The 24933-nt window shown below is 48.8% G+C and overlaps 2 protein-coding genes across 7 annotated transcripts in view; one reads left to right on the top strand and one right to left on the bottom strand.

Annotated features, from left to right (window-relative positions):
* Positions 1 to 1841, bottom strand: part of MYL10 (myosin light chain 10) — a 191559-nt gene extending 189718 nt beyond the window's left edge. The window contains exon 1 of the mRNA XM_054394243.1: positions 1594 to 1841. Within this exon, the coding sequence (XP_054250218.1) occupies positions 1594 to 1841 (248 nt within the window). The remainder of the gene's footprint in view (positions 1 to 1593) is intronic.
* Positions 1842 to 2730: 889 nt separating this feature from the next.
* The window catches only part of CUX1 (cut like homeobox 1), a 384575-nt gene continuing 362372 nt past the window's right edge, over positions 2731 to 24933 (top strand). For all 6 annotated transcript variants that reach the window (XM_054394426.1, XM_054394425.1, XM_054394427.1 and 3 more), the window contains exon 1: positions 2731 to 2793. In XM_054394426.1, coding sequence (XP_054250401.1) covers positions 2731 to 2793 — 63 coding nt within the window. The remainder of the gene's footprint in view (positions 2794 to 24933) is intronic.

The following is a 24933-nucleotide window of genomic DNA, read 5'->3' as shown; positions in this document are numbered from 1 at the left end:
ATAGCGGGACCCATTTGTTACCCCATCTGACAGTCACCCCTCTTTCTCGACAGATACAAACCTTCGCTTAACACATTAGTCTCGTAAATACTGCCAGAGAGAAGGCTGTGAGTTAATACCTACCAAATGTATTTGAAAAACAGCACTCGATTGAAAACTTGGGATTCTAACCAGATGCACTTCCAGAAAACGATTCAGGTCAGATGCTTTTGTCTCCTCCTTCTCGCCGTGCATGTGCGTTCAAAGCGGAGCATTCCCCTGTGATTTATTGTACCCTGACTGTATGCCCCCAACCTAAACCAGCACCAGGATACTTCATCCTCCAGGCTTTACACACCTGCAGTCCAAGCTAACAAGAGAAAACATCCCCACGGCACGGTAGGAGCCTTTGAAATGTCTTTTTGCAGTTGCCTGGACACAGAACAGACTGGTAGAGCAGGGAGGCAGCGGAGAAAGGGTGAAGACAGCAACTCCAACCTCTTTCATCTAGAAAGGGGGGACCATGGAGAGATTAGAGGAAAGGATTTTGATTAGATCACTGGAATGTGAAATGATGCTTCCCAGGATTAAAATCCTATTTTAGGGCTACCAAACCGGTTACACTGTCAGTCAGGATGCGGAAGCTCATGCAGCGCTGTCGCTAAAAGGCAGCTGCCACTCAGCAGCATCCATCACTCCCTTGCTGGAGCAGCCCTGGCCAGACACCTCATACCTCTCCACTGTCATCCCAGCCACCCACACGGAGCCATCAGCCCAGCAAAGAGCTGCCAACCCTCCAAGTGTGGACAAGGGGCGTCCCTCTCACAGGGCATCCCTGAGTCCAGCCCCACAACTGCCACAGGGGCTCTTGGATATGTGTCTTGTGGATCACCTGGCCTAGTTGGCTGGGCAGCGGACTGACATTGCCATCTCCCAACACCATTTGGTTTATTCCCAGTGCAGCCAACAATCCGAGGGTCTGCCGTTGTCAGGCTGATCTTTATGTGGAATCCATTAACATAAACCCCATCATCGCAATTAGTATCTTTGTAAGCACCAGCCTCAGCAAAAAGCGGAAACGGAGGCTGGAATCAGGGTGCTGCTCCCAAGGTAGACGGTAGCAGGTTGGGAATCGGTAGGCAGCAATCGCTCTGTTGCTGTCCCCACTGTGACTGCACCAAGACAAGCAGAGCCAATTCCAGGTGGTCACTCTCTGACTGGAACAAGTGCTACATCCACTCAGTGATCAAAGGCAATCTGAGGACAAAAATCGACACTCACTCACTCCCCAGGGGAAGGTGTATTTGCCTTCTAGAAGAATGGCTAAACTGTGGGAAAAAAAAGAAAAAAAAAGAAAGCTGGTTTTGGTAAAATTCTGCAGCTTCTCTCTTCCAGAGAGGCCCAGTACACTCCACAGGTGTGCACCCAATATGCTTGCCCCTTTCCCAGTAAGGACACAGTGACTGCTCTCCTGGGGAGGGTACCAGGGGGCTGCTTGTGTGCACTGGGTTGGTTTGTGGAGATGAGCCTTGTCCAGGCTTTCCAGGAAGGACAGAAGGAAACTGCTCCTATTTACCGCAGCATGGTTGTTTAGAACAAAATAACTTATTTCACCTTTTAATCTGCGTTTCTATGGATATCCTGCGCCCAGCCGGGATCTGTTTTTCCAGCCCCACCGCGGTGGTCCCCGATAAGGCAGCGGTCAGCGGTCCCAGCCCGCGGCCCCGGCCCCTGAGCAAGTGCCCGACGAGCTGCGGCCGGTCTCTTCCAGAGCCACATCCGGTCCGCTCCGCACACGGGGACCAGGCCCCGCCGCGGGCTCCGCCGTTGCCGCTTCCCTCAAATTCTCCCACCGAGCCCATCTGGCCCCGCGGGCTGCCCACTTTCCTCGGCCCTCCGCCACCACCCGTCGTGCGAGATGCTCTGCCTCGGACCCACCGCACCTGCTGGGGATGCGCGGGCAGCGCAGGGCACGGCGGGGGCTCCGCGCTGCCACCACTGCCACCCCTTCCCTGCCTGCTACACTCCGCATTGCCCCGGCCCCGTACTGCCCGGTTACACTCTGCCCTGCCCAGCTGCACCTCGCGTTGACCCGTAGAGCCCAGCCCCCGCACCACCCGCTTGCACCCCGCACTACTCCGGCCCCTCGCATTGCTCCATAGAGCCCCCTGGCCCTTCCCGGCTCCGCACTGCCCGACTGTCCCCCTCACTGCCCCGTGGACATCCCCTCCCGTCGCTGCCCGCAGTTCTCGTTTGCACCCCGCACTGCCCAGCTCCGCACCGCCCGGTTCCATCCCGCACTGCCCCATCCAGCCCTCCCCGCATTGCCCAGATGCGCACTGCCCGGCCCCGCACCGCACCGTTGCGCCCCGCACCGCTCCAAGAAGCACCCCCCCCGCCCATCTCCTGCGCGCTCCCCTGCCGGCGACACGCGCGCTGCGGGGGGGCGATACGCGCCCTGTGAGCTCGCGTGGACGCGGCGCCCCCTCCCTCTCTGCCCTCCTCTGCCCCCCCCTTCCCCCGTCCCCCCCCCCCCCACCTCAGCCGCGAACGGTCTGAGTCCGTGTTCCGGGCGGGCGCGGGTTCCAGGCCGGGATTTGGGCGCTCCCTGCCCGCCTCCCTCCCCCTTGCCCCCCCGCCCCTCCTCCCCCCTCCCGCTGGCTCCCTCCCTCCCTCCCCCTCCCTCCCGGCTCCTGAACTCCAGCCCCTCTCTCTCTATCAGCCGCTCACTCTGTCTCAATATGTCTCAAGATGGCGGCCAATGTGGGATCGATGTTTCAATATTGGAAGCGCTTTGATTTACAGCAGCTGCAGGTCAGGCTCCCCCCGCTCGCCGCACCGGCCGGGCCGCGCCGCCGGACCCCCCCCCTCGCTCCCCTCCTTCCCTTCTCCGCCTTCCCTCGGGCCCGGCCTCCCCCTCCTCCTCCCGCTGCCGGCCCGCGCCGCCTAAAGGGAACCCCCCGCTCCGCCCGGCCGCGGCGCTCCGCTCCCTCCGCCTCCCCCCCCGCCTCGCCATTGATCACTGGCCCCATCGGAAATTGATCCTCTTTGTTCAATTCATCGATCAGCCCAAGATGGCGCCGGAGCCGGCGCTGCCGGGGCTGTCGCCGCTTCGCCCGCTCCGTCCCGGGCTGCTCTCTTTCCCCGCTTCCCGTTCCCCCCCGGCGGCCGGGGCCGTAAAGGGCGGCCGAGGCGGCGGGCGGCCGGCGGGGCTGCCGCCGGCCGCTCCTCTCCCCGTGCCTGTCTGCTTTCCTGCCCCCCCCCGCCTGCCCCTTCCCGCCGCCGCTTTCCCGTCGCCTTTTCTCCCCGGGAGCCGGGGAAAGTTTACCGAGTGCTGGGACTTTGTGTGGGGGCGCAGGGAGCCGGCCGGGCTCGGCGTGCAGGCGCGGAGCGACGGGGGCTGGGGGCGCTGTGGTGCCGGCCAGGCGGGCGCTCCCCCGCCGCTGCCTGGTCGCCGCCGCCGCCTCGCCTCGCCGCGGGGTGCCGGCCCTCCGCTGCCGCCGGCGGGCAAGGGGCTCCGGCCCGCCGCGCTCCCGCCGGTCCGCTGGCACCGCGCCGGGCAGGTGGTGGTGGTGGGCAGCCGCCGCAGGCGGGCGTGGGGGTGGGGGGGGAAGTCGAGGATGGAGCCGCTGCGGGGTCCCGCGGGGAGGGAAGGGGGCGAGCTCCCGGCCTCACTCGGCCTCGGGAGGGGGTGTGCGGGAGGACAGGGGCAGTGCCCAACGGGGAGGCCCCTGCCGGGCACGGGAGGCTGGTGCGGGGCCGGCTGGGCGCGGGGGCGTCCGGCCTGGAGGGGCATGGCCGGCGGCGGCGGCGGGAGGGCACGCTTACATAATTCACCGGCTCCCCAGCCTCGCTGCCGCCCAGCATCTGACAGATGAGCGGAATGTTGATGCTGTACTGTGCTGGCTCAGACTAGAAGTCTTGTTTCCTCCGAGGGAGAGTCCTCGCAAACCAGCTTCCCTTCACCCGTTGGGTGCGTGCCCTGAGGAAATTGCAGATCCAGTATTTAATAGAATTGCTGGGTGATAGATAAGGCCTGGGCGGGTTGGGGAGGGGGGGAAGAGGTTGTCAAAGGATGAATTGGTGCTGCTCCCGCCGCTGAATGGGATTGCAACATGCGTACTTCTCCCAGTTGATTGGTGCAGGAAAGCGCTGCCCTGCCTCTTCAAACCCTCCGGTGACTGCCGTTTAAATAAATTGGCTCGAAAGCGGCCGGCTGCCCACCTTTGGCCCCCTCCGAGGCGGGCTCGGCAGTACCCGGCCGGAGCCCTGCGGCAGGCAGAGACATGGTGCGTTGATGCTGGGCAGAGCCGCAGCCCCGCTGGAGGTGAGGGGATGCGGCCGGGGTGGGGGGCCGGGGAGCGGGACCCGACGCCCTCCCCTCCCCTCGGCGTAGCTTGCAGGGGGTGAGCTGGTGGGAGCGACGCTGGAAAAAGAAAACAACCCAGCAACCCCTAAAACGGGAAGTGCTGCGCAGGGTCTGTGGTGTGAGGCTGGTGCCTGCTGACTTTCAGGTGCATTAGGAGGTGGGGTAAAGGAGTGTTTTGGTTTAGGCTTTTCTTTCTACCCCTCCTCCCCCCCTTTCCGAGTTTTATTGTTTCTTTTAAAGGCTTTGGATTAAGGTAGACTTGGCTGAACTTTGCTAACTTAAAAGGGTTCTTAATAGTGACCCAGAATACCTACAGGAATAGAGCAAATGAGATCCAGATGTAGGATTGTATAAAATAAAATGGATTAAATTAAGATGTAGTTAAACAAAGTCTGACATCTTTAATTGTGGACTCTTGCTTTTGCCTCTGTGTATGTGTGGTTGTACTTGCTTAGCATAGGAAAATAAACGCTCCGCACGTCACTGATGTGGCGTGAGATTTAACAGGGAAGGAGTCCAAACGTTGCCCCTAAAAATAAAGCCTTCAGAAATGCTTATTGATTAAAACATATTACCCTAAAGTATCTATCATGGAAATTAAATTCTAAAAAGTAATGAACGCAGCCAAATGGCATTTTGATAGATTGTTCTCTTCTGTTTTTTTTTTTGAGTTAAAAAAAAAGCTTACTTTTATCATAATTTAATTTCTGTGCACACTGTAAAACCTGTTGTGGAGTATCACTGTGCAAAGCTTCATCTTGTTTTCGCAGACTGAATGTGACAGTCTGACTCGAACAGCTTGTGGGTTCTCCTTTGAAGCCTTCTGGGAGCGCCGGCTTAAAGTTGCTTGAACAATCTTCATCGCCTGCTTTTGGGGGCTGGGGGTAATTTATCTGTGTTGCCGGTTGAGGCTGCTCACTTTTTGGCAGCTTCACTGGGCACTGGGTGCAGCACAAAGTTTGTTAACTTGGCAGGCAGGCTGTCTGTGGAGAGTCCCGGAGTGACCAGAGATGTGGAGAGCACCTCCGTCTATATGCTGAATAGTTAATTGGTTTCAAATTAGCCAGTTTATGTTTTTTTATCCACCCATCTGCACGAAGAGGTAGTGTAATATTTACTCCCACTTGCGGATGAAGCAATATGCTATAAAAACTATCCTTACTGAGCATGAAGTTCAGCCTCACAACTGTCCATCCCTCCCTCCCCCATCATTCATTTCTACTAACGTATTTCCAGGGTGGAATTAGAGAAAATCAAAATGCTTTCATCTGTACTTCCATTACCCTATTCTGGGGGGGGAGGAACAAAAAAAAACAAACCTCAAGGATTTATGCTTGACACAGTTACAGCTGTGCCCTGTAAACTCTAGCTCATGTAGCTCGAGATCTAGGTGGCTTTGAAGCTGTCTTTCTTCTGCTTAAGAAAGTTGTGAGGAGCTGAGGCTGTGCAGTCAGTCCTGTGTCGCTGCCAGCCAGCAACGTGCACCCTGCCTGCTTGCAACTTCCTCTTCTGCCTTCTGTTAGAAGAAGACATTTAACTGTTGATGAGCTTCGACCTGCTGTGTGATATTAAGCAGCAGGTTTCTCGAGTTTTTATCAATATTAATTAAAAACAGAGCCGGGAACACTTGAGGGTCTGACTCTTTTAATTATTTATTTCCTTTTGCTAAATAAGCTCTTGTTTGTAGGGAGAGAGATTTCAGCAGTTGGAGGCAGGATTAAATAATTCAGAACTTGGATTAAAGAACAAAAAGGTCTGTTCACAAATGGAATATGAGATGCAAAAATGGCAGTTTTATGCACGTATCAAACGTTTTTTTTTGCTTGAGACTCTCCCTGAAAGGTGTGGAGCTGAGCACTTAACCCTTCCCTCCAGGAAGAGCTGTTCCAGCTCCTGAAGAAATGATGGAGCTAGGGTGGCATTTCTGCCTTGGTTTGTCACGGGTTGAAGATGGACCTGTGTTTGCTAACTGAGGGCAAGGGAGCATGTAGAGAGAACAGATCTTGTAAGCAGTGAATACTGGGGCAATAAAAGTGAATCGAATCCCTAGAGAAGTGCTGTTGCTCCCCAGTTAAAAACTGCGTCTCCTGTTTGGGGGAAATTGTGATCTGAATGAGCCTGCCATGCAGCAGGTGAAGGTTACGTGCTACTTGGTCTTGTCTGGAGATTGTAGTTTGTGGTGGCGTCTTCACCATAAAAACAACCTTCTACTGGAGAAGGAAGGTGAGCCTCATGTTCCTGTGGGTCTGACATGCAGTCCTCTGAGAATTTCTGAATATCTGTGTCTATTGATCTGTACCAGAGGAGAGAGTTGGCCCTGCCGGACCTTTTTGACCAGCAGTGTCTGTGAGGAAGTCCAGCTTGGCTCTGGGATCTAAGTGGAATCTGCAGGATAAATGGGAGAAGTTAACACCATTTGAAAAGTTAACAAACGGTCTGTTGAGGACATTTGACAATAAAGACAAGGCTCAAAAATGTCACTTTAGCCTTTAAGGACTGGCACACACTTAGCAGAAAGTGCAGTTTCACAATGCTTGTGAGCAGGAGGCTGTGGCTTGTTGCTGTCGGGATAGGGAATGAAAATGTAAAGGCAAATCTTGCTCAAGCGTTCCTCTCAAAATCTCATCCTGGTATTGCATCATAGATGGTCAAAGTAAGGATGGGGTATTAGTTGTGTGCATGCTGTGACTAATTGGTTAATGTAAACCATTGATCTTACAGCATTATAAAATTTGTAACAAAATCTGGAGGAACTAAGCAGCAATGAGAAGCTTTTAAATACCGAAATGCTTCTATTATTGAATTGGAACCAGGTGGGGTTGTTGGCACTCTTAGCTGGCTCTTCCTGTACCAGAGCACAAGCTGGTTTGCTTTAGGTGAAGGAGTTAATGTGCTCCAGCAGAGGTGGAATCAGTGGTCACGTCCCAGTGTCTGATTTTGTTTAGCTGGTCAGGTCACTGTAGAACTTGTAGTTTCTGTCCTAAAAGTAGGCAGTGCTTCACTGTTAATGGTGGCAGCTAAAGGTGCAACAGGAAAAGTCTCCAACTGCTGTAAATATGTTTCTGCTCCCTCCAGCTGATCAGAGACCTGAGGCGAAAGCCACTCAGTAGCTCTGCAGGTAGATGCAATACAGGGAACTGGGGGGGATGTAAAAGCAGAGGCACTGCTGTCGATGTACTCTGATAGTTTCTGCTTCTCTGCAGCAGGAAGCTTTGGCTCCTTGTGGTGGTGTCCCTGGACATCCAACACACATTACATCCTAGAAGAAAGGCCCTTCATGTACTTCTGGCTCAAGAACTTGGCTTTCATAGGATTCCTTAGATCTTATTCCTTGAGTCCTGTTCCTTGGAAAGATCTATCTGAAAAATTTTCTATGCCTCTTTCCTCTTCCTCAGATGAAGTAATGCCCCTCTGAAACGTGGCAGAGTTAGTGCGCGTGTCGATCATGCTGCTCCCGTGCCAAGTTTGTGGTTAGCTGGCTGATGTCCTGAGAAGTGCAGCAGTGAGGGTTTAAAGCATGGTGATGGCTAGGAGGTGTATGAAGAAAGCTTGCACCAACTGTGTCCAACTGTACCAAACAAGTAAGGAGTGAAACGTTTGCTGCAGGAGAAGCGACACCCGGGCGAGAATTCCAGTGAACAATTATTCTTTATTCCCAAACTGATTTGTAATGCAAAGAGTGGATGCAGAAAAATGCATCATCCAGAGTTTCAGTTTGCTCACGCTGAGGCTGAGAATGAAGGCAGTTGATTTAGTGGGTAGAGAACAGATCCATGTGTGGATGCTTAGTATTTTTCAAGACGCCAGCAGGCAGTGCTCATTGCCTTGTCCTTTTGATGGAAGCAGGCTAGTAAGTTCCCATCTTGCATATTCAGGTTTCTCTTGCACGTGTTACATTTTATTCCTTGCTTATCTTTCTGCTTGGTTGTTCCTCATGCACTTCATGGGCAAGGTGTTGAAAATACGATCTTTTCTGGGTTGGGAATGCAGTGACTGTATTCCAGCACTGCATGCAGGAGGAGGGAGCATATGAACCTGAGAGGGAGAAAGCTGAAACGGGATGGTGAACAGAAGGCAAGGAGTCTAGGGCAAAGAGATTTGCACAGAAGTGGTCACACGGGGTTGTAGATGTGGTATTGAGTTCACCAGGAGACATGAGAGAAAGTTAGACCTCTCAATCGGAATAGTTAAGGTCCTTGGATTAGTGAAGCTAGGAGAACTCCTACCTGTTCTGTGTCATGCATGTTCTCAGCTTGTCTGGTTTGGCAAGGCAGCTAAGTTAGTAGTAATTTTTGCTTTATTGTTAGCTACAACGAAAAAAATAGAGCATATTCTGTTGCTGGGCTTGTGAAGAACATGGAAATCCAGAGGGAGAGCAGAATATTAAACACAAAGTGTGCAGGTGCTGGATGTAGGTTGGTGGATGTGGCAGTGGTCTTGCCTGTTGTTGGAGCAGTGCTGGGACAGCAGCAGGCAGGAAGGAGTTGGTGCTAGAGTCCCTTGATCCTGCTCCTGTTTTGACTCTGCTTAGGGATGACAGTTCTTGCTGTGCTGTTGCATGGTTGCTTCTGTGACATGCAGAGTGAAGCATTTAGCTTGAATCCCATCATTTCTCAGCGTGAAGGAGCTGAGGCTGGGAGATGGCCTGATGGATCCGTGCAGGTGTGTTACAGTGGTCCAGGATTTGAAGTTGGAGCCTTTCAGACCAATGCTTTTTGCCTTGCTGGTAACTGAGTCTCTTCCTTGCCTGACAATAATTTAATGCCGTTGTTGACAGTTGGGGTAATAAGGAAGTTTCTGTGAGGGATGAAGTTGTTTCATGAGGTGGAAGGAGAGGAGCTGGGGAGGTGCTTGTCTGCCTCCTGGTCAAGTTCATGGACCCACAGTGATGTGCTCTGACAAAAGAGGTAAAGATTACTCTGTCTTTGAAAAGCTCAAAAGCAGATGCACAAAAATATTTAAGCTGCTCTATTGAGATGCTTTAAATTCTCCTATACCTTTGTGTTTCTGGCTGTGAGCTTTTTAAGGCATGTAAGGATGTAGGCCATGTCTGTCTCTGAGGCTTTTTCAGAGGAGTTCATACATCAGAGCTAAGCAGGTCCTGTTGTTGCTGACTTTTGTGTTGAAATGTACCTTTGTGAATAAGCAAACTTGGACATAACAGCATCTGGCAGTGCCAGTATGAGGCTTCTGAGAGTGATGTGAGAGTTTAAATATTGGTAAAGGGCTGGAGTAACGTCACAGTGGAGCTGGGCCCTGCGTTTTGCTGACTCTAGTGCTAAGTGGTCAGGTGAGCCCAGGTGTGCATTGCACAGGTATATGCAGGTGAGACCCAGATGAGGGCCAAAACCTGCAGGCCTTCAGGCATCCCTCAAGCTATGGAGATCAGAGGGTCCTGTGCTGCTGTGTTACTGTGTCACTATGGGATTGCTTTAGGGGCTTGGGGAGTGTGCATACAGGGAGCCTGAATCACTTCCAATGCTTTTTGTGCTGAGAAAGGTTGGCTCCTGCCTGCAGCTCACAAGAGACAAGCTGAGGACAGCGATGATGCAGGGAAGTGAAAATAAAAGCAAGCGGAGAGGGGGAAATGATGCTGTTTAAAGGCTGGGATGGGATAGAAGGAAGTGAAGAAAGGAAGGAGTTAAGGAGTGAACTTAAGCCTAGGACTTGAAAATGAAACTCTTACTGCAGTGCAGTGTGGGGATGATGAGAGCTTATTTTAGCATTTATATAAATATTCGGCAGTGCAGCTGGGCAGTGTGGAGGGACTCCCAGCAAAGGCTGGGCTCTAGTAATCAATCTAGCAATCAAATTCAGCTCACCTGCACTGGCTGACCCTATAAAAGGATAGCCTGGGTTTTGTCACCACGCTGTGCCTGTGGAAACATCCTGGGAAGATGTGTACAGGAGATAGCAGGGTGATGGTTTGACTTCCGAGGGCACTGACAGGCTTTTCATGTTACTCTGTGACAAACCGGACTTAAGTTCCTGCTAGCTTTTCATCACTTGGATGGTGTTTTCAGGTATTATGAATAATAGAAGTGTTCTCATAGTCCTTACTTGTGGGAGAAAAAAAAAGAAGAAACAGGCAATTTAAAATCTTTTGACTCCTTTTTTTAAAAAGAGAGTCAGAATAGATGTATCCTGGGTTGTGTGTTTTGCATGGCAGTGCCCTGGCTTAATTCCTACAGGAACTGAATTGTGATGCTGCAGATGATGAAACATGGGTGGAAGTTTGATGAGTGAAGTCTTGCTCCTTCTGTTCTCTCTGGTACTCTTTTTTTGGTGCTGTGTGGTGTTGCTGGGCTGCTCTAAGGAGCACAAATGATTTATCTAGCTAGAATGGCGTGCATCAAAAACCTATACTTTGGGCAATAATGCCTATGGGGACTGGTGCTAATGCCCGAAGCCTTAAACTGGTTTGGATTCAGTTTGAGCCACTAGGTAGTAGGGCTTTGAAATAAGCTGGGAGTTTGTGGCTTGCTGTGGCAGTGGATGGTTGTCTGTCCTCAGCTCTGCTCTGGGTCTGTTCCAGCCTCTGAGCCTGTCACCGGGCCTCTGTCTGTTTAATTCTCCATCTGGAAAACATTTAATATGCTCCTCACTGCTCTTCAAGAGCACTTTTGAGGTGCAAGGTTGTGAGTTAGCACTTATTTTTCCTTTTTGCTGCTGCTTAATTCTGCGCTGTGGATAAAAAAACTTGTTGTGCACCTTTGTTAGGCTTCTCTTTAAATGGATTGTACCGAGGATGTGCTCCTCTTGAGTGCTTTGCGGGCGTGTTGCTGGAAGCAGTGTCTGTAGAAATGAATGTGAAAAAAGAACTGAGTAGCTGAGTGTCCTCAAATAATATTGTTGCTGATTGGTACTGGATCACTGGGAGAAAATGTTTCCTGCAGATGATTATAAAGCTATCATTTGGAGTCACTCATTCATACGTACACAGACCCTTGCTTTACCTGCATGTTCTTTGGTAAAATGTTTGAGGGCCAGACCAGGTTTCCCTTCAGACTTCTCTGTACATTAAAGGCTGTTTAAAATTTACAGTCTGGGTTCCCAGTGGTATAAATGTCGAATTTAATCTTTGGCAGTTTGTGGTTGCATCATTTAAGCCTGCAGTCCTTGGCTGGCTGCAGTCCTCGGTGTGAAACAGCTCCCTGTTTCAGGGAGACTGGCCAGCTCGGGTGAGGGAGCATCGCTGGTTGGCAGCAAGGCTTTTCCCAAGCTATGAGGACTGACAAGCCCCCTAAGTGGCCAAAGAGAGGGATGTGTTCAGAACAGTTGCTGTGCAAGGTGTTAGAGTCGTATCTGAAGGCTACAGTTCTTTATTCTCAAAACACTTACGATGAGGCAGCTTGAAACTTTTTCTGGCAGCAACTTTTATCTCTTATCCAAACTGTTCAGGCTTTGTAGTCTAAGTATCGATAGCCTGCTAAGGCTGTCAGCAGGGTTAGAGGTTATGATTTAGATGTCTGCTTGTGCCATCAGGACTATTGATCAGCTCCTCATTTCGCATGCCTTCGCTTCCCGCATAGCTATGAGGCTGGGGAGGTGCTGAGCTCCTGCTGGCTGCCGCTGCGGGCGGGTCTGCTGCGCTCAGCTGCCTGAACTTTGCAAAGGTGAATGAGCTTTATCCCTGTTTAGCACAACACAAAGGCCCTGACCCAGTAAAGCATTATCACATGTGCTTAATTTTGAACACATGCGTAGTGGCAGCCTTCTGACCGAGTCTGGGTGGGAAGGAGCTGCCTGTTCTGACCCGGCCGGTGGTTAACTTGAGGAGAGATGATGAATCTCTCTGTACTGGTCTGGTGGCTTCTCACTCTCTGCCTTTATCTCATGTTTCTAATCAACTTAATCCTTGTTGTTTCTTTGATGTGAAATACAAATGCTGTCAGAAGGGCTCACTAAAATTTATATTTGTGTTTTGTCTGTAATTATTTTCCATTTCAGTTTTATTGGGTATTTAGACATTTTATTGCCTGCGCATGTCAGAATAAATTTGTGTCATGTTATCAGTTAAAGATGTCTGCTTAATTTTCAGGCAGAAATAAAACATAGTCTTTGTCTGTGATTGGAAACATGATCTGGTTCATTTTGTCTGCAGGCTAAGCATCTATTTTGTTGTTGCAACTTTTGTGTGTGCATGTTAATGTTGATAGTGCTCAGCTTGGCTTTGGTATGTTTGGTATGAGTGTAGCTGCTTTTCTAATTCTAATTGTGGAGCTGGGATGATATTAAACATTTAAAAACAAGGAGCCAGTTGTCTTGCAATTGATTTTCTGTGGAGACACCTCTGTAGTGCCTTATGTGATGGTTTGATATATTTTAAGCTAAAAAGGCTGTGAATTACCCTGCTTACTCTTCCCTTCTTCCAGCTTGGTCCTGGCTCTCTCAGGAGCTCTGGCTTTCTTTTCCCTAGAGGTTTCGGCACGTTTTCTTTGCTATCGAAATTTTTGGGATGTTGGACAAGGGGAGCTTGCTAATATTGTGTCTTCAGCTCATCTTCCCACTGCTGTTCACAACACCCTGCCTGTTTTCCCAAGCGAATACACGTTACACTCCTAATTACTGCTAAAACTCAGAATATCTTTTTCGTTTCTTTCAAAAGTCGCTCGGTGCTGCTTTGAGGGGGAAACTCAGGGGGCTGCTGTGCTCTTGCTTTGCAGGATAGAAGCAGCATTAAGTGTGTGGTGAAACAGGAAGCAAGGAGAGATGATTGGGTCTGAGAGTTTATTTTCCTGACAAAGAAAGCTCTTCTGGTGTGAGCCTTGCCCTGCAAGGCTGTGGGTGCTGTCTATGCTTCTGTGATGGTCCTTAAACCCTTCAGGACTGGGGACTAATTCCCTGGTTTAGATCAGGCTTTGATTCAACTTAAATTGCCTTACAAAGCCATGCACTCAGTTTTATGTATAAAACATGGTTTGCTGTTTTCTTGTGAGGAAGAGCCACTTTCAGGCTTTTTAGGTATGTGCAGACAGAGCTTTGGTCAATCCCACAACTAGGAAGTTGTTTTGTACAGCTGCTTTTTTCTGTGCAGTGCCTGGTGCTCCTTTTTGACTTGGAGTCCTTTGCTCCATGCCATCAGCTCGTGTGTCTGGAACTGTGTGGGTTTTGTTTTTTTTTTTCCTTGGTGATATGTTAAATACAGCACGAAGGATTAAAGCAGCTCTCACACTGTGCTGTGATCATCTTGTTTGAGATAAGTTCAAACCCGTTAGCATCTGAGATGTCCTGGCATATCCTGAGAATAGTTAGTTCTTTAATGTGCCAAGCTAAGTAAAAGTTGATTAATGTCACTCTGGGATTTTCTGTCCTCTAAATAGCACTTAAAGGCTAAAACTGGAGTGTGAAAACCTGCTTGAACTAGGATTAGAAGAACTGGGTGGTAGTTAGGATAGTTTTAGAGATGTTAAAAACTGGCCACTGTGCCTCAGAGCTGTTGGATCTGCCACCTTTTCCAAATGAACTTTCCTGCAAGGGAGCTGCACTGAAAAGTGAGTTTGGGACTGGAGCGTTCTCTACTCAGTCACTCAGTGCTGTGAAAGGTGCTTTCTGTGCTTGGCTGCTGCCTGCTGTGTCAAAGGTTGTTATGTCTCCAGTCTCCTGGGCTTGCAACTCCTGATATCCTTTAAGGTCCTCTCTGGTGAAAGGTGATGGTAGCAGGAGGTCCATGTTGGAGGCTTCCTTTTGGACCACACAAGCAAATGTGGAAGCTTCTCATATATGGATATATACAGGAATTTGCATTTTCTAAGTGAACTGTGGTTTTGTGCAGATAAAGTGGCAGGAATTAGCATGCATGTCTAGTGTGGAAAAAAAAAAACAAAACACCACCTTCTATTGTTTTGGGACATTCCTTGCTCTCTCTTGTTTGCATCTGGATACGTCATGGCAGAATGCAATCATCAGTCACAATGTTTCTGGGCCCTGTTTATTTGCTGTAATCATTTGACCAACAAATCAGGGAATTAATTTCAGTGGTAAGGAATTCTCATGCTATAGCTAGGGGTTTTTAAAGGAGAAGTTGAGGGTTGGCAGCAGAGCAGCCCCTTTGTAGGGTTTCTTGATTGTCAGCTCTTCATTATAAATTTCCTTTCTAAATACTGACTTAAGGCCTGACACGTTGTTTAACTGTCAGTTACACTAGTTTGGAGACCTAATAAAAGCCTTTCTGATCTTCCCATTGAATTAGTCCGTCCTTTACCACCCTGGTGGCTGAAGTAGAACAACTCAGTGTGTTTTGGTATCTCTCCCATTTTTGCTGGAACCCCGCTCAGGGTGTCTTCTGATACGTTCTCCTCGCTGTGACAGTAGTTAGTCCTCTGGTGAAAGGTCACTGTAATATTTTAATTGGATTTTTCAGCTGCAAGGAATATAAAAATATAATGTTATTAATAGAGTAGCTTTGATCTTGAAGGATTCCAAAACACTTGCTTCTTTGCATGTAGAGGGATGGTTTAGTTTTACTGCTAATCAATTTTGTAGTGGAGCATGGAAGCTGGATATTTTACTTAGCATGTCAGCAGGGGTGAGCAGCACACCCAGGTGAGAGAGTGCTAAATCTAGCAAAGCAGAACTTTGTTCCCAAACTGGAACTTCTACAGGATCCAGAACTGAACTGTGCTACTGTCAAAGGTGCCAAGGGGTCTTTCACAAGTGGGTTTGGTTTTGGTTTGAAATCTTTGAGGAAGGCATTTGGAGGAACACTGGACTGACCTTGCCAGTGTATTGTGGTGGAATCTTGTGCTTCATGCTTACTGCTGCTTTATGCAGATGGTTATTGCTGCTTTCCATCTGCTCCTTAAGGAAAAATAAGGACAGGAACCAACAGCTTTAACTGGATTTGTAACCAAAACTTGTAGGTTTGGTTTCTCCTTTGACCGTGCCAGGTGAATCTGGTGGGTACAGTGCAGTATGGTTGCAAGGGAAGGAGATCAAAGTGCAAACGTTGTCTGCACAATATGGGTCACGATAGCAGTTTCCTGTGTTTCAGGCACCCTTCTCTTTGAACAGTCCTCAGGTATGTAGCATGGTATCACCCTGGCAGCTGGCCAGGCCATGGAAAGGCTCTGACCAAGGCTGTCATTATGGAAAACATTTAAGCAAAGTGCTTCATGGCCAGAAGGGACCCTTCAGCTCCTGTTGCTGCTTATTTCCAGTTGCAGCATGGTGCTCTCAGTGTGAATGACCTCACAGTGCTGCTGTGGAATTTTCCCTGATTTTGCTAAAATCTGCTCCCTTACCCTGTTAGGATGGTTAAAAACTTTAAAATCTTTCGGGGCTGCAGGTGTGGGAGCTTCCTGCTGGCACTGATGCAGCCGAGCTGGCATCAGTTTTAGTGCTCATAGTGATCCTCCATGTCTGTGTTTCTGGAGAACGGTGTGAGAAGGAGCCCCAGAGATGGAAGAGAATGACCTGGGGGTTCCACCTGAGGAAGAATGAAGCCAAAGGAAAAACTGCTTCAGAGTCCTGCCATCCTGTCTGTGGCACTTGCAGAAGTTTTCTTCACCTGGCTGCTCTCTTTGAACTGCTGGATGATTTGTTCTTGCAGGACCAGTTTCAGTCAGGATGGAAAAATGAGCCTGTCAGGTGGAGAGCTGTTTGCAGGGGTCCTCAGCTGGGTACAGAAGAGTCATTTCATTTCTCCCGCTCCCAGTTGCTCAGCCAGATGTCCTGAGTAGTTTGTGCTAGAAGATGTTAAGTAATTAGATCATTCAGATTCTAGTTAAACTTAATTAGAGCCCAGTGTAAACTGAGTGAAGCTGACAGGTTTTATATGTTGGTCATAGCAAAAATATCAGATGATATAGCTCAGCATTACTACAAAAAGATTTCAGCCTCTCTGCCTTCAAATAAAGAGGTGGTTAGTCTCCTAATTTAATCCTTAATTAGAACTACAGTTTATGGATCATGCTAAAAATGTTTTCAAGATCTTTGAAGCCTCGCTCAAAAGTGCTCCCATGCTGGTACAAGTTTCTTCTCCTCCATTCCTGGATCTGAAATAGAGAAGCTGCTAGGTAAAGGTAAATGGAAAGAAGAGAATGTTGCCTTTTTTCCTGTGATTTCAGTCAGGGGGTTGGTCACTTGTGGTGATGCTTGACTGGAGAAGGGTCTGAACAAGTAGCACCCTCTCTGTGCTGTGTTCCCGTGTCCTTCCCCAGCCTGTAGCCCACTTGCCTTTCGGGATCACAGCCTCTGTAAGGTGCCTTATTTCCCCCCAGCCTATCCCCTTGCAACCCGAGTTCACAGCCATCAGGTTGCTTTGCTGGTTGTTCAGTAGCAGATCTGGAGAGAACCTCTGTGTGATGCAACTGTGGCTGTTGCAGAGTACCAGAGGTACAGGCAGGTTTGCAGGCACAGGGCTGGAGCATTAGCTGCACATAGTAGTGTTTGATGATTGTTATTTTATTGCAGCACTCTGAAGCTGATCCTGGTTTTACTGTCCTGAAGCTAGGACACATGATTTCGTTGTTTGTTTGCGGGCAGGAGAAGCATATTTTCTGAAGGAAGGTGTTAACAGATACGCTGATAAAATGCTTGTCTTCTCCAAACCGTCTGAAGACAAATTGAGTATTTGTCTACATGTGGTGTTCACACTGTTGTTGTGCTGGCTACTGGACAAATTAACAAGATGATTCTTGTCTTCTCCACGATGTAAACTTTCTTTTTCAGGGTTGTAGGAGTCCAGAGTTGTGAACTAGACCTGGGGTGAGCCCTGTTGTGCTCTGAAAACTGATCGCTTGGCAGTAGCTGCTGAGGTAAAAAAGAAATGCAGAACATTCCTGGGAAAGGAAAATTGTCCTAAAATTCAGATTCAAGCTGAGGGGATTTTTCAGTTAGACTTAGTTAAAAAAGAAAAATCAGAAGGGAAAAAAAAAAAAGACCAGACCCTGCAGTTATTTCTTGGTAATCCTAAATGATTAAGTTGTCTCACTGGGTACTGAAAACAGCTCCTTTGCATGCCCTACAGAGTTATTTCATGCAAGAACTTCCCACGTCCCCTCCAGCCTCTCCCCACCATGCTCAGTTATGTCACTTGTGCGATGCTGGGAGCCTTGCTGTCCTGGCTGGAATCTCGGGCCCGTTTCCAAGGCTGTGTTTCTCACTTGGCAGCACACGATGCGGCTGGTGGGCAAGCTGCCGTATCCCTTTTTTGTCAAACATCAGAGTCCGCGGCTGACACCGAATCTGGGAGTGAGAGCAGGGAGAGGGAAATGTGTGCAGTGGAACTGAGGAGTTCTGCTGGGTGTCTTGCTGTGTTTTTCTGTAGTGATTGCTTCTGATTGATGCTCGGTTCTGGTGCTGATGGAATGACGGAGATGTTGCTTTTGTCCTTTCTTAGTTTGACTAGCAGGACTTCTGGTAAGTGGAAAATTTTCAGCTACTTCTTTCAGTCAAGTGCTGCAAGTGGAAGAACTCCAATTGAGGAAAATCCCCTGAAGTTGTGTAGGAACAAAACAGTTTTCTGAAGGTGTGTGTGTATGTTCGTGTAAACACACAAGCTCACACAAGCACAATCTCCTTTCTGGATCAGCTCCCACCATGCAAAATACAAACCTGAAAGTGCTATAATTGATTATGTGCAATAGGAGACAAGCACGCAAGATTTTGGGAGAGGGCAGGGTGTGGTCCAGATCTGGCAAAACATTTAAGAAGTGAACATTGTTTTTTTGTCTTTTTTTTTTTTCAAAGGTAGGGAAACTTTAAAACATGGGTCCAAGAGTTAAGACTGGTTGGGAGAAGGAAAAGAGCACAGTAAACTGAGCCATCTCTTTTGTAGGGGGAGGTGTTGGAGGAGGAATCAGGAAGAAAGAACATGCAAGTTTAGGTTAGTACATGTTCATGTTCTGCTGGTTTTTTAACTTCATTTGTTTCCCTGGCAGATGTCCCATGGCTTTGAGGCCTTTGTCTGTGTGAGAGAGAACACGAAGGAGGGCTTGGCAGGCTGCTTTTGGGTTGTGTGGAATAGCTGATAGTCATATTTATAGTGAGTGTTGTCTCTTGGCTTATGCAGCTTTGATAACCAGCAATTGTTCTGTAAAGTTACATCTTCTGTTGGCAGGAGGCTCTCCCTGAGTTTCCTCCATGGGTTCTGTGTTGTGGAGAGGTTTCATCTACAGGTTTTTGTGAAGTCTGAATAGGACTTGTCACATCCAAACTACTTAGCTTTCACAGAGCACTTTTTCATAGGCAGCCCCCTGGATTAGACCCTCTTATAAAATGTCTTCATGCAGTCTTAAGCTATGCCATCCAGCTCTGCTCAATCAGATTAAAAAGAGTGCTTTAAACAGCTAGCAATCACGAAGTGATATTTCTCTGAGCTTTGCAGCATGTATAAATCTGTATATATGCTGCATCCTCCTCTGAAGGCTCTGCAGTTTCAAGTGATCATCATAGTATTTAATATTGTATTCTCTTGGCTTGCTGAAATTCATGGTGGAGTTGGTTGCATGCAGAATCCCAGAATGTGATGGTGTTGAAAGGGACCTCTGGGAATTGAGTCCAACATTCCTGTGGGGGCACCCACAGCAGCTTCCCCAGGATCACAATGTCCAGGGGAATTTGGAAGCTCTACAGAGAAGGAAACTCCACAACCTCTCTGGGCAGCCTGTTCCAGGTCTCCAGCACCCTCACAACAAACAACTTTCTCCTCCTCTTCACATGGAACCTCCTGGCTTCTGCTTTGTGCCCCTTGCTGCCCCTTGTGCTGTCCCTGGGCACCACTGACAAGAGTCTGGCCCCAGCCTCTGGCCACAGCTTCTTTAGCTCTTGCTGAGCATTGCTCAGCTGCCCTCTGGGGCTGCTCTTCTGCAGGCTCTCAGCCCCAGGGCTCTCAGCCTTTGCTCCTCACAGAGCGGCTCCAGGCCTTTCATCAGCTTTGCAAACTCCCCTGGACTCTCTCCAGCACTTCTCTGTCTCTCTTCAACTGGGGAGCCCAGAATTGGACCCAGCACTCCAGATTGACTGCTTGACTAGGGCAGAGTAGAGGGGTAGGAGAACCTCCCTTGCCCTGGCTGCAGCATTCATTTACCCCAGGGGACCATTGGTCTTCCTGGCCATAAGGACACCTTGTTTTAACTGCTGTGCTATGCAGGGGAACAATGTTTGTGTGCTGTGAGGGTTTGAACCTTCTGTTAGACTTCACTTTTCCAAGTCTGTGACTCTAAGTGGATTTATAACTCAGCAGCTTTATGCCTCAAAAACACCTGCTGTAATTGCTTGGAGATGCACTCCATGGCAGCCTTTATTGCCTACTGTGATTACACTTCTGGTAACCCTCCTTTGTGGCAGACTCATAAAGTGAGTTTCTCATCATAGGATTCTGAGCAGAGTTAAACAAGATGTGTAGTTTAAAGTGTAAATATCTTTTATTGGGCAAAGGAAATCATTCTGCTGGTCTTTGAACAGGTTGCCCAGGGAGGCTGTGGATGTCCCCTCCCTGGAGGTGTTCAAGGCCAGGCTGGACGAGGCCTTGAGCAAGCTGGGCTGGTGGGAGGTGTCCCTGCCCATGGCAGGGGGTTGGAACTGGAGGATCTTTAAGGTCTCATCCAACCTAAACCATTCTGTGAATTAAGTACATGCAGAAGTTTGAAAGAAATTATGTTCTTTCCTTTTCATTGATGGGAGGAGTGTGGAGGCCTTTTCTTTGTGTGGCAGGTTTGTAGCTGAGAGCAATGTGCAGGCAAGCTCTTGTAGACGCTTTTAAAATCAGCTAGCACCGTTTGTTTGTACACTGTGCAAAAAGGCTGGAAAAATGCTGCTGAATGGTGCTGCCTGTCTCCAGTTCTGGGCCCCTCAGTTCAAGAAGGACCTCAGGGAACCACTTTGAGGAGTCCTGCACAGAGCCAAGATGGAGTGGAGCATCTCTCTGTGAGGACAGGCTGGAGGGAGCTGGGACTCTTAAGCTTGGAGCAGAGGAGGCTGAGGGATGCCCTCATTCGTCTTGATAGAGATGTGGAGGGCAGTGTGTGGAGGACGGAGCTCGGCTCTGCTCAGGGATGTCCAAGGATAGGGCAAGGGGCACTGGGGGCAAGCTGGAGCAGAGGTGAGAGAGAACAGAAGGGAAAACTTTGTCACTGTGAGGGTGCTGGAGCCCTGGAATAGACTGCCCAGAGAGGTTGTGGAGTCTCCTTCTCTGGAGACATTTAAAACCCACCTGGATGTGTTCCTGGGTGACCTACCCTGGGTGACCCTGCTCTGGGAGGGAAGGGTTGGACTCGATCTCTAGAAGTCCCTTCCAAGACCTAATGTTCTATAATTTAACACCTAGGTGCTGTGTGAATACTGGAAGCAAATTCTGGTGTCAGAGGTTTGTACTTGCAGCTTGGCACTGATCTTGTACTTCCCAGTAGAGCAGAGGGTCCTGTGATGTTGTGCGTAGGGTGTGATGGAGGAGCTGGCAGTAGCCTGGTTGTGGTGATGCATCTGATAACGTAGCATAGAGGACAGTGAAGCACTCCTTGATCTGGCTGTCCCACCTGGTGTGCTTCAGGTGGGCATCACAGCATTGGGCAATTCTGATTGAGCATTGCAAATGGACTTGGTGTATTAATGCTTGTAAAGTGTTTGCAGAGCTGGCAGGTTTGAGGAGGTGTTATTTATCATCACTTTTAGCTAAAGAGTTCCACCCATGCAAAATCCTTTGCACTAGGAGAATTAGGGTTTTTGGTAGGCGGGTTGTTCTCCAGATCTCCAGCAGAGGAAAAGGTGGTGACTAAGATATTTTTGGACCTTTTTAAAATATGAAAATAAAATGACTGGGGTTAGTCAGTGTTCTTTACATCAGCACCTTCATCCTGAAGGATATTTTGGTGGTTTTGCTGTTGAAATTTAGGCTAGACTTGAAAAGAGAAAAGGGAATTTCTCAGAAGAAGCAGGGAGCTGTGGAACAGTAGAGACTGGAGTTTAAGTCAAAGAAAATGAGTGTGTGGTGCTTGGTATTGCTGGCCTGGTGTGTCTCAAATCAAGGAAGCCCAGCCTGATCCCACAGTGAAGTGAGAGACTTCACTTAGGGTCTGGAGAACAGGTTTTCTGAGGAGCCACTGAGGAAACCTGGGGTTATTCAGCCTGGAGGAAAGGAGGCTAAGGGGAGATCATCTTCCTTGAAAGGAGGCTGGAGCCAGGTAGGGCTTGGTCTCTTCTTCCAAGAAACAAGTGACAGTACAAGAGGAAACAGTCTCAAGTTGCACCGGGGAGGTTTAGGTTGGGTATTAGAAAGGGTTCTCAAAGCCTAGAACAGGCTGTCCACGGGGGTGGTTGAATGCCCATCCCTGGAGGTGTTTCAAAGAGGCAGAGATGTGGTGCTGAGGGCCATGGTTTAGCCCCAGACTGGGTAGAGTTAGGGAGTGGTTGGACTGGATGATCTAAAGGGCTTTGCCAACCCAAATGATTCTGTGATTCTACTGTCTGGGACATATCTGTGCCTTAGACAGCGCTCCTGAGGATTTGGTTTGCGGTGCAGTTGTGCCCATCAGCTGTCTGCAGCAGGGTTTTGATATGCCTGAATATGGCTGTGAGCTTCTGCCTTAGCTGCTCTGAGGCACCAGGCTTGGGGACACCATGAGCAAGTGCTCCATGCTCCTGTACAAAACCTGTTTGAGTGTTTTAGCCTTTTTCCTGTGGGACAGGGATGGTGGCAGATTTAATTCCTTTTTTTTTTTTTTTTCAGGCATGGGATATATCATACAAATATCAAACCAAATACTGTGGGATGGCAAATGCTGTTTTTTAAACTAGTTGGCTTGTTGTAGCTGTGATAATCTGTGTTGATCAACCCTTTTGGTGTTTGCTGCAAAATGTATTCTAAAAGGCATGGTAGCTCATTCTCCTTGGTGGCGAGCCAGATCCGCTCTGCTGCCAAACTTGGCACTGCTGCCAGTGGTTTGCTTTAGCTGATCTAAGAATATAATACAGATGGTTTGATACTCAGTACAGATATATACAGATGGCTTCAGACTTTGGAATGTCTTTATTCCCTTGCATTGTTTCTGCTCAGTGTATCGAGTATCTCTGGATGTATAATTGCTATTCTTAAACTGATCCGAGCTGGGTTTGCTTCACCTTCTGCCTGTTGTTGCTATAAGGACTCAGCAGCAGAAGATTGCTGCTCCCTGCGTGTTGGTACAGGCAGAATTATTTATAGTGCACAGGAATAGTTCTGTCAAGCTGTTTGACCACCACACCTGTGTATAGCCAGCCTGGAGAAGAGCAGGTGCCAGGGAGACCTTAGAACAGCATTTCAGTATCTGAAGGGGACCTACAGGAAGGCTGGAGAGGGGCTGCTTAGAAGACCCTGTAGCGACAGGAAAAGGGGGTGATGGTATTGACCTTGGAGGGGAGATTTAGACTGGAGATTAGGAGGAAATTCTGTGTAGTGGGGGTAGGGAGACACTGAAACAGGTTGTCCAGGAAGGCTGTGGATGTCCCCTCCCTGGAGGGTGTTCAAGGCCAGGTTGGGTGAGGCCTTGAGCAAGCTGGGCTGGTGGGAGGTGTCCCTGCCCATGGCAGGGGGTTGGAACTGGATGAGCTTTAAGGACCCTTCCAACCCAACCCATTCTGTGAATGTGAATTGGATGTGGGGCAGTGGTTTGAAACTGGTGCAGGGTAGGTTTAAGTTGGACATCAGGAAGAAGCTCCTCACAATGAGGGTGGTGAAATACTGGAACTGGTTGCCCAGAGATGTGTTGGAGGCCCCATCCCGGGAGACGTTCAGTGTGAAACTTGATGTGGCCCTGAGCACCCTCATCTAGTTGGAGATGTCCCTGCTGACTGCAGGGGGTTTGGACAGGGTAACCTTTGAGGGTCACTTCCAACCTGATACATCCTGTGATGTATGCTTCAGCAGAAAAGCAGGTCCCATAAAGGGAGTCTGTAGATCTAAAATCTGAAGGTCATGATCACCAATGCTGGTTTTGCTTCAGATTGTTGCCAGCACTGGTAGTGAGATCGCTGCAGTGGAAGCAGCGTGGTTGTAGCCTAGTGTAACAGTTGAAGCAGGGAGGAGTGAGCTCTGGCTGAAGGCTGGGTGGTTGGTTTGCAGGACTCATCACAGCCTGTTGATCTCATCAGCAGAAATTTCTAGATTGTGAATTTGCTTGTTTTCTACAGGTGTATGACGTCAGTTGTCTGCTAACGGGACAGGGTGTAAATAGAATCATGACAGCTTAAGTTCAGTGCTCTTCATGTTTCTCCATCCATGCAGTATGTTGATGTTCCAGGAGCTGATGCTGGCACAGTTCATTGCCTGGGCAAATGGTAAAAGTAGCCTCTGTTTTGATTAGCTTCTGATCTGGTGAGGTGTGGGAGATCCTGGCTCTGCAGGTTGGGGGTATCGACAGTTCTCTTCTTGCATCAGTGTTTGGAGGTGGTTCTATGGACTGGCTTTTGAGCAGTGATTTACTTAGCTTCCTTCAGAAGGTTGTTTAAAGTGCTTACCAATGCAATTAATGTAATTTCAGGACAGCTAAAAGCAGTAGTGGTTCTTTTCAACTTAATTTGAAATGCTGAGGCAGATTAAGCAGTTTGAACGATGACAAAATTATGCTCTATAGGCATTGAGCATACAACTAAAATATGCCCTGGTACATGGAATTTTGAATCCAAAAGGTACGGAGCAGATTTTACTGAACAGGAAGGAAAGTTTTTCATAAGAGTACCCTTATGATAAGTGCCACCTAAAGCCATCAGCACCAGCTCTGGAATTGTGGAATCACAGAATTGTTTTGGTTGGAAAAACCCTTTAATATCCTGGAGTCCAACCATTCTCTAATTCTGCCTAGGCTGGTGCTGAACCATGTCGCTCAGCACCACATCTCTGCCTCTTTGAAACACTTCCAGGGATGGGGATTCATCCACCTCCTTGGGCAGCCTGTGCCAGTGTTTGAGAACCCTTCCAGTGAAGAAGTTGTGGCATATTAATCCCTACAAGAAGTTTCTTCTAATGTCCAACCTCAACCTTCCCTCGTGCAACCTGAGGCCATTTCTTCCTATCCTATTACCTGATCCCAGGGAGAAGAGACCAACCCCCACCTGGCTCCAGCCTCCTTTCAGAGAGTTGTAGAGGACAATGAGATCTCTCTTCACCCTCCTTTTCTCCAGGCTGAACAACCACAGGTGCCAGGCCAGGTTTAGGATGAAGATTAGGAAAAATTTCTCTGCTGCAGTAGTGATCAGGGTTTGGAACAGGCTGCCCAGGAAGGTAATAGACCTTGGAGGTGTTCAAGAAACGTGTGGCCACGGCACTTGGGGTCATGGTTTAATGGCCATGGTGGTGTGTTGATGGCTGAACTGGATGATCTTGGAGGGCTTTTCCAACCCAACAATTCTGTGGAACCATAGTTCAATGATGCAGTGCCATTAGCTCACTTGAGAGTCCAGTTAACTCAGAAGGAACATCGGTGCTGGTGGAGCCAGCTGGGGTGGTTTCACACTTAAGAGCAGACAGGTCTGTGGGAGCAATGTGCTAGCCTTAGCTTCTGGGCATTTAAAATGTTTCAGGGGGTTTTGACAGGCTTTGGAAAAACAATTCCTTGTGTGATCATTTATCTGGGCAGTCCTCTTCCACCAGCCTCTAGAGCTTCGGTTCT

This window comes from Indicator indicator, chromosome 30 (assembly GCF_027791375.1).
Source record: "Indicator indicator isolate 239-I01 chromosome 30, UM_Iind_1.1, whole genome shotgun sequence".
In the NCBI taxonomy this organism is placed as follows: domain Eukaryota; kingdom Metazoa; phylum Chordata; class Aves; order Piciformes; family Indicatoridae; genus Indicator; species Indicator indicator.
This window is presented reverse-complemented; position numbering and strand designations above follow the sequence as displayed.